Source organism: Sciurus carolinensis, chromosome 11 (assembly GCF_902686445.1).
Source record: "Sciurus carolinensis chromosome 11, mSciCar1.2, whole genome shotgun sequence".
Classification (NCBI taxonomy): Eukaryota; Metazoa; Chordata; class Mammalia; order Rodentia; family Sciuridae; genus Sciurus; species Sciurus carolinensis.
The window spans coordinates 118,051,996-118,061,040 of NC_062223.1; the positions used below are offsets into that span (position 1 = coordinate 118,051,996).

Genomic DNA, 9,045 nt, shown 5'->3' on the forward strand with positions numbered 1-9,045 from the left:
GGAAATATCCACGGAAAGATTTAGAAATAAAAGAACATAATTCTATAACCCAACCTTAGAATTTTGAAAAATAGTGTGTACAGGTATGTATATATGATCTGCCACAGATCAAAAAGTAAAGTATGTAATGCATGAAACATAACCTTATATATATGATAAAAAGGGTAAACGTACCTGAATAGGAGATGGCTTTTCCCAGCCCATTTCAAAAATTCCCATCAATAACTCCCGTTTCAAACAGTAATCTTCAAACTCATTTCCTTTTGTGGAGGTCACATCCTAATCAAACAAACAATAAAAATATAATACAATTGTTCTTTGGTAGTTAACAAGCTTAAAAAAAAATTATCTGAGAGAATTTACTTTGGTACTGGAGACTAAACCCAGGGGTACTTAACTAGAGTCACATTCCCAGCCCCCACCTTTTTTAAAAATTTGAGACAGGGTCTCACTAAGTTGCTTAGTGATTCACCAAGTTGCTGAGGCTGCCTCTGAACTTGTGATCCTCCTTCCTCAGCCCCTTGAGTCACTGAGATTATTATCTAGGAGACTTAACTCTTTACATACTTAATCTTAAACATATGTTGATTACTACTGTTTTAATCTATATTTCTATATTTCACCTTTTCCTAGAGAATAACTACTTTTACTTCAACACGAAACAAGCAACTTTAAAATTATGCTTTGGAAAAAGGTACTCTGTGGTCACAGTCTTCTAAGACTGGTGGAATACTGTTATTTCTAAACAGGTGTCAATGCTGTGAATTGTGAATCACAAAATGTGAAGTCAAACCCTAGCTCTACCACTCTTCAGCTACATCTAGGTTTTTAAAGCTCAGCACTACTGACATTTGGGGTTGGGAAATTCTGTTTTAAAATGGTGTCCTGTTGCATCCACCAGGGGAGATAACCAAAAATGTTCTTAGCTATCTAAATGCCCCATGGGAGATAAAAAGCACCCCTGGTTGAGAACACTGGGTTAAAAACACTAACTTCTCTAAATTTCCAAGTTCTTATCCACAAAGTAGGCATAATACCTAACCTGAATATCTCACTGGGTTGCTGGGAAGAAAGGAAATTTTTGAGAAAATTAGGTAAAATGTGCATATTTATGAACACATTATATTCTACAACATGATATATAATTTCACCAAAGAATGGTAAATTAAACATTTTGGCAGTCCAACATATATAACCTATATTATTTCAACCATTTTCACTTTAGTAAACTCAGTGACTACTGCTATTACAAGGAACTACTTCACTTCTAGTTTACCCACCATTTTTACACTTGAATTCTATACCCAACTTACCGAAGTTTTGATTCTTAGATCCTTTGGAGGGAGTTTTAAAGTCTTTTTCCAGTCATCACCAGGTCTAGAGGGAAAATATAGTACATGTGAATATCAAACTTCATAGCATCCAACTTGATAGTACGATAATACAAAGATAATTTATTTAGAATATAAGTTCTAAAAAGCACAGTAATTTCGTGTATTGTCATGTACTTGTATTCAAGAATATAGTTAACAAGAGACAGTCAACTTCGGAGAAAATGATCTCAGGAAAAACAACAATCTAGGAAGGATCAAAAATCAAGAACAGGGCTGGGGAGATAGCTCAGTCAGTAGAGTGCTTGCCTTGCAAGCCCAAGGCCCTGGGTCCGATCCCCAACACCGCAAGAAAAAAAAAAAAAAAAAAAAAAAAATCAACAGAAGAGCTTAATGGTATCCATCCATTCTTGCTGGGCACTATAGTGCATGCCTGTTAATTCCAGCTACTGAGGAGGCCGAGACAGAATGATCACAAATTTGAGTGAGATCCTGTATCAAAATAAAAAATAAAAAGGGCTGGGAAGGTAGCTCAGAGGTTCAATCCCCAATATCAATCAATCAATCAAGGCATCCAACCTTTTAGAAGCAGTGTAGTATACAGAGCAACTACTGTCAAACGTATTTTATCTATCCTTGTGTTTTAATCTAAATTAGCTAACATTTAAAAATTAGGAGATTTCATATAATTCATCTGATTCTTGACTTTCTTTAGAAACTGAAAGCTTCTCTGGGTTTAATCCCTAATACCACCAAAAACAAACCAAACCAAATCAAATCAAAACAAAACAAAAACCCTGGAATCTTTAGCAACACTGTTCCAAATTCTTAACACAGTAACAGTTTAATAAAGTTTAGTAACTAGAGTTAAAAATCAAGCAGTTGCCCCTTTAAACATGGCAAGTACCTTCTAATTTGGCATGCTACTCTGTAGGTACCTTAGTTTGTAACTTTTGGTGACTAATTAAAATCAAGGGTGCCTATAATCCCAGCTACTCAGGAGACTGAGGCAGGAGGAGCACTTAACCCCAACAGAGTTCCAGGTCAGTCCAGGTAAAATAGAACTCGGCTTAAAAAACCCAAAAGCGGGGCTGTGGCTGTGGCTCAGTTGCAGAGCGCTTGACTGGCACATGTGAGGGCCTGGGTTTCCTCCTCAGCACCACATAAAAATAAATAAATATAATAAAGGTATTGTGTCCATCTACAACTAAAAAAAATTTTTTTTACAAAAACCCCACAAGTTCAAGTCGTGACTATTAGCTCTGTAACCTTTTATCAATTACATCGCCAAATCTCTATTCTCTCAAAAATGAGTCACTAACGATTTTTTTTAAATAACTCATATACTCAATGTAGTGCCTGGCAACATAAGAACTCAGTATTTGTTGTTCAAAACATCTCAAAGGATTAATTTATTTTACTTAAAGTTAGAGCCAACATAATACAAATACTGTTACACAGGTAACCCTTGTTACCAATTCCAAACCTACTAAAGCCTTTCATCTAGGGATATACCATCAAACTTTCTATGAGCAAAAATGTCAATTCAACATCCTAGTGCAGACCAGCCTGCACACTGTCAAATTCAACAGTAAATAATGTGTATAAGATACAATGCAAAACTTACCCAACAAGGTATTTGTACTCTTAAAACGTAAAATAACAATTTAAAATGAGAAAATAAGTGATAAAGTACTAGAAGAGTTCAAATAGTTGTAATTTTAGAATGCTTCATTAAAGAGGTGGCACATAAAACAGATCTGGAGAACTGACAGAACTAAAAAGAGACCATTACTTCTAGGGAGAAGAAAAAGATTAAGACCCACTCTTATCTCATGTCAGAATTTTTAAAATTGAAAATACTTTCATAATGAAGTAGAAAAGCTTTACATTTCTAGCCTCAAGAACTAAAAGCAGTCTAAATTTTGCTAGGTTATTTATATTTTGTCAAAACAAACTACAACTTAGAAAATATTCATTTTCATACCAAAGCATACATTTATTTTTTCAAAAATTTTTTGTAGTTCTAGATGGACAGAATGCCTTTGTTTACTTTTAATGTGATGCTAAGGATCAAATCCAGTGCCTCAAACTAGGCAAATGCTCTGCCACTGAGCTATAGCCCCAGCCCCAAAGCATACATCTTAAAAATAAAATGTACAAATGCCAATTCTCCCAGTGAGCATACCAGTTCTGTTGGGGGAAAATACACACAAACACACACATTTTTTTGATCCCAGGGTGCTTTACCACTGAACTACATTCCCATTTGCATTTTGAAACAGGGTCTCCCTAAGTTGCTGATAGGAATTAATTCTTATATGTAACTAGTGAGCCATACAGCAGTAATCACCTTTATATATTCTGAAGCTTAAAGGACTATTTTGCCCTAAGAAGTAAAAAGACCTAGGTTATAAGAAAATACATATTTCAGTAAAGTACCATCACCTTATGATCATTTTATACTAGATTTTTAATAAACGACAAACCGGGGGCTGGGGAGATAGCTCAGTTGGTAGAGTGCTTGCCTTGTAAGCACAAGGCCCTGAGTTCGATCCCCAGCACCCAAAAAAATAAATAAATAAATAAAAAAATAAACGACAAACCTTGACTGGGATCAAGACTCTTAAGACATTAATTCCTTATAACTGAATCTTAAGAGTGGCAGTTACCATTCAAATAATTTAAAGTTAACACTTAAAGAGGATAAATAGCCTACAGACACTCAGTTTTAAAATATACTCTGTAGTGACCTGAGGCTCTTAAACCTGAATCAACAAATGGTTTTGAAACTGCTCAAAAATGTGTTTCCAAGAGTTGAAATATTCTGAGTTCTTGTGTATTCATAAAAAAAGAAAAAAAAAAGTGAATTTCCATGAACTAAAAAAAGTTATGAATATATTCTCTAAGTGAATATATAAGTTCAGAAAGCTGGTCATGTTTTAGACTGAGTCTTCAAATCTGCCTCTGAAAAAAATTTCCAATTGGTTTTAAACTGCTATTTAAACCAGGGTAAGATGTAGTGTTAACACTAGAAAAACAGTATTGACAAAAACAAGATGAATCTGATAATTTCATTCATTTTAACAAATTCAGCTAAAAACTCATATAACAATTAGGCAAGTCAGTAATGTTTCCAAAAAAAATTTATACAAAATTAATATATACTATCAGTGCCTATGCACATTACTTGCTGAATTATGGCAGAAATACATTATTCTACTTAAACATCTACTGACCAAAAACAACCAGTCATCTTCCTCTTTACAACCAAAGTGATTAAATTAAGTTCTAAAGTACCCAACAGTAGAAATAACAAAAAGAAATCTTGGTTCCACAAGTGGGTTTATTATTTTCTAACACTTACTTAATAGTGGTGGTCATACTCTGTGCTTGCTGCTGAGTGCCATTATTGATTGTGTTGGTATTTTTCAACTGGTTCATCTGTTGCTGTGACTGTGTGCCCCCTCCTCCGGGGCCACCACTGGGTTTCACAGGGCCCCTCAGCTGACCATTTTGACTGGACAGACCCATTATAACAGGGTTCTCTGTTCTGGCCGTGCTCATGCTGTGTTAATTGCAAAGGTGTCTCTTTCAAACTTCAAAACTTTTGAAAGTCAGTAGAGAAACTGTAATAACAGTTTATTAGGCTCTCCAAAACGAAGAGATAAATAAGTCTTGCTCAATATATGAGTCCTTTATTGCAATGCAGGCAAGCACCTGTAAGTCTCTGAACGGTAAGCAGCAGTAACTTGCTGTCATGCACCGAATCAACTTTTTATTTTTAAAAAGCCCTCTAACAAGCTTGAGTAATATCTGAATTCACTCACTTCAATCTGAAACAAAGAAAAAAAATTAAATTAGCACACATAGGAAAGTTAGGAAGCAAACTGTTTCCCTTTTAAAGAATGTCTTCAGAACTACTATCATCTTTTAAAAAATTAAGAATACTGTCATACGTAGGTCAAATCACTAGACACAGTAGAAAGAGACAGTGATGAGCTGCCTCAAAAAACCAATCAGTAGTGACACCAATCTTAAACCTCTAAAAATGTGAGAGCAAAGCAACCCATAGAAAATTATGTGGAAAGATATTGATTAAATTAGCATTAGCAGTCAAAAGACAATCTGAGCCAGGCACAGTGGCCCACGCCTATAATCCCAGCAGCTCAGGAGGCTGAAAGCAGGAGGATCACAAGTTCAAAGCCAGCCTCAGCAATTCAGTGAGGCCTAAGCGACTCGGTGAGACCCTGTCTAAATAAAATAAAAAAAGGGCTGGGGATATGGCTCAGTGGTTAAGTGCCCTCGACTTCAATCCTCCCCCCCAAAAAAGTATCCTCCCTAACGAATTCTCTACAAGTCTCTGCCACCTTTAAAAGTTAATGATTCATTATACTTAATTGTATTACAACTCAGTGAAATATCACTCCATCTGCTTAATGTAAATCTAGATTTAAACAAGGCAAAACAATTTTTTTCTCTTTTTTATGACAGCAACCAGGAGTCCTTAAAGAGTTAAGTTGATTTTTGACTTGGAACATTGTGCTTTCAGAAAAAAACTTTGTTCCTTTTTGAATTTCAACTATTAAACTTTATGAAGAAATAGACTTTCTTTTTTCCCTTACCATTTGTACTTTAAAACAATAAATAGGATATGGACTTGCCTATATATCAAAATCTTTTGCTTGAAAAACAGCCAAGAAAATCTTTAGCTATCTTAATAAAACCTGAAGATTAAAAAGTTACTAGCTACTTTTCAATAACTTTTCAAAAATATATCCTAATTTAAAAAAGCATATTAAAAAAGTAAATTTCCTGTGTTAAAAAAAATTCTTTAAAAAGCCCAACACACTAGTGACTTTAATAAAACTTTCCAAACAACCTAGAGTAGTAAATCTAGTTACTAGTTGTTTTTAAAAAGAACTGGTCAACTTCCTCTATTTTTCAATTGTTCCCAAAATCGAATTGTTATTTTAAAACTTAATATAAACTTGTACCAGAAAAACTTTATATCAGAAAACAAAGTCCAACAGTTATTTTTTAATCCCCTTCCTTTTTTCTCTTACCCCCAAATACTAGCCAAATCAGCGATGGGTATTGCCATACACCAAAATATCTCAAACTCAAATTTTTAAGGCCAAAAAAAATCTCAAAATTAATGAAAAATGTTCCTTAATTACATCTTACTTTTAAAAATATTTTTTTAACATGTTGCTCACAGGCAAAGTCTGATTTTATCACATACCTTGAGTTGTCTATTTAGAAGTTTCCCTGACCTCTGTTACCGGTATACTCGGTTAACAGCTACTTTTCTGTATTGGTAGGTTTATATTATGATCAACACTATCACGTAGTTTGTTCAGGGAAACCTACTTGTTTGCAAAACACTTAGAGGATGAAGAGGGCAACCTCTAAAGACTTGGGAGATACCGTCATCACTGTCCATCATGCACAGTAAGACCTCCTATCTCCTTAAAACCAAAAGGAGACCGTGGTAACTGCTCCCTTCTTAAACTGATACCTGCATTGCAGTTTTATGTCTCAGGGAAAGAACTCTTCCTCCTACCCCTTCCCAATTTAGAATTCCAAGTTACATTTCTACGTTTTCAAAAACCCGAAGGAACGTAGACTACTAGGGAGGAGTCCCTGGCGGAGTTAATTACGGCACTTCCCAGATCGTAGTTAGCAATTGACAGTTTCACACCCAAAACAGTATCGTCATCTCCAACAAGAGCTTTTGTTTGCAAATGCAACGCAATTTCTTCTCTGAGCTTTGGCAGCTAGTTGGAGTGACTGGGATTTATTTTGAAGGGAAAAGGAGGTTGCAGAAGAACAGGGGGAGATAGGGGACAGAGACAAGCCAATGATTGAAGCCCCATAACTATAGGGCAATAATTTCTTGACCCCCTCCCCCAACCACACACACTCAAGTCAGCTCCCTCGGACCATAAACACAAAAGGGTTGGGGCCCTGCAATCCAAACTGCGCAACAAGAGCCAGGAACGAGCTCCGCCGGTTGGAAACAATAGGGACTCCCCCGATTAGGTCCCTAGGAGACCCCCTCAAACCCGAAAAGCCCCTACTTTCCTCCACGACTCGGGGACTCCCTAAACACCCAGTTGTTACTGACCTACAAGGCCTACTGCAATCGAGCAGCTGCAGGTCCTCTTCTGAACCAAGCCCTTCAATACGGCATATCCCTGCCGCCCCCTATAGGGCCGCCTCGTACCCTATAACCTCCACCATCAACCCCCACCCCCGCCAGCCCTTGCCGCCCCTTTTGGCACCCTATCCCCTCATCTTCACCAAGCTCCTGCGAGCTCTTGGCCCGCCTCTCCTCCCGACCCCGCTGCGCACCACATTCCTATATCCCACTCCTCTCAGGCGCCCCCACCCCACACAGCTGCCGCCCGCTTTCCTCCCCAGGCCCGGAGAGGCCTCAAGCCTCCGCCCCAGAGAAACCCCCCACGCCGGGCCGAGGGGCTCCCCGCAGCCCCCAGGGCACCGCTGGCCTCGACCCCACCGCCTCACCCCACACCCCGCGGCTCAGGCCCGACTCCTACCACCGAGGCCACTCCCGCTCGGCACCCTCGGTCCTTTATTGTTGACTCGAAGCTCCCAAAATGGCGGCGGCTCCTTCCTCCTCGGAAACCTCCGCCCGCCCCCACCCGGCCCCTAGCTAAGGCCTCCGCCCGCCCCCGCCCCGCCCCCGCCCGCTCCGGGGGCCGCGCCCCCAGCACCCGCGCCGCGGGCTCCCGGCCCTACCTCTGCTGCTGCCCGCGCTCGCGGTGCCGCCGAAGTCGCCGCCGGGCTGAGCTAACTCGGCTCCTCTGCCCCCTCCCTCGCCGCCGCCTCCCTCCCTCCTTCCCAGCCTTCTCCGCATGGCGGCGGCCGCGGCTCCTCCTCCACTCAAGATGGCGAGAGCTCGGCCGCCGCTGGTGCGGCGTCACAGCCTGCCGGTTTGGCGGCGGGAGCAACCCGGCCGGGGACGCTAGCTGAGGAGAAAACGGGGGCCCGTTCTCTCGCGCCGACGAGAGAGAAGCACAAGGGGAAACCCTGGCTCCTTCCGGAAGGAACAGAAGGCTGCTTTTTCCACAGCTGAGGAGAAGTGGCTGGGGAATGGTGGCTGGGAAGAGTTGCCCTGTCTTCACCCCAAAGTGAACTTCAGGGGCTAGGAGAAGGACCTGCTCAGTCCTGACCAAGGACACGTTCTGAGAACAGCCTGATCGGGCTCGGGGACGGGAAGCTGACCTGACATCTCCTGCGGGCCGGGGAGGCAGCTGCGGTGCCAGGGCCGCGTCCGAGCCCCTCGGGGCGCGCCTCCATCCAGGAACGCGCGGAACTAATGGCCCGGAGGCGCCGGCGCGCGCCTGCCGCGGGGCCGGAAGGGGGCCCGGCCGGGACCGGAGGGCGCGCGGGGCCCGCTTGTCGGATGGGGGCGGAGAGGGTGCACTGGAGAGGGACTGGGCTCTGAAGGCGCGCCTGGGGGAAACGTGGGAGCAGGGGCCGTGCCGGCAGTTTGCCCCTGGTGGGGGGTACCGAGCGCAGAGGGCACGCCCCTTGCTCCTACCCCCACAGAGCTGTGTGTGGAAAGGGGCTGAGTCTCCCCTGGGGGAGGAATACTTCTGAGAAGCGAAATAGGAGTTCTGCAAGGAAATGGGGTGGTGGTGGTTCTCCTGCCTGAGCCTCACTATAAAGATATTTATGCATTCGT

At 41.5% G+C, this 9,045-nt stretch overlaps 1 protein-coding gene across 4 annotated transcripts in view; it reads right to left on the bottom strand.

Moving 5' to 3' along the window:
* Ddx6 (DEAD-box helicase 6) overlaps positions 1–8,826 on the bottom strand; it is a 32,663-nt gene extending 23,837 nt beyond the window's left edge. Inside the window, exons 1-4 of one of the 4 annotated variants that reach the window (XM_047517452.1) lie at positions 8,583–8,826; positions 4,699–5,167; positions 1,314–1,377; positions 175–279 (exon numbers count right to left, since the gene is read on the bottom strand). In XM_047517452.1, the coding sequence (XP_047373408.1) occupies positions 175–279; positions 1,314–1,377; positions 4,699–4,898 (369 nt within the window). In that variant the 5' untranslated portion in view covers positions 4,899–5,167; positions 8,583–8,826. The other 3 variants (XM_047517453.1, XM_047517451.1, XM_047517454.1) reach the window with 3 other exon arrangements.
* Positions 8,827–9,045: the final 219 nt, after the last annotated feature.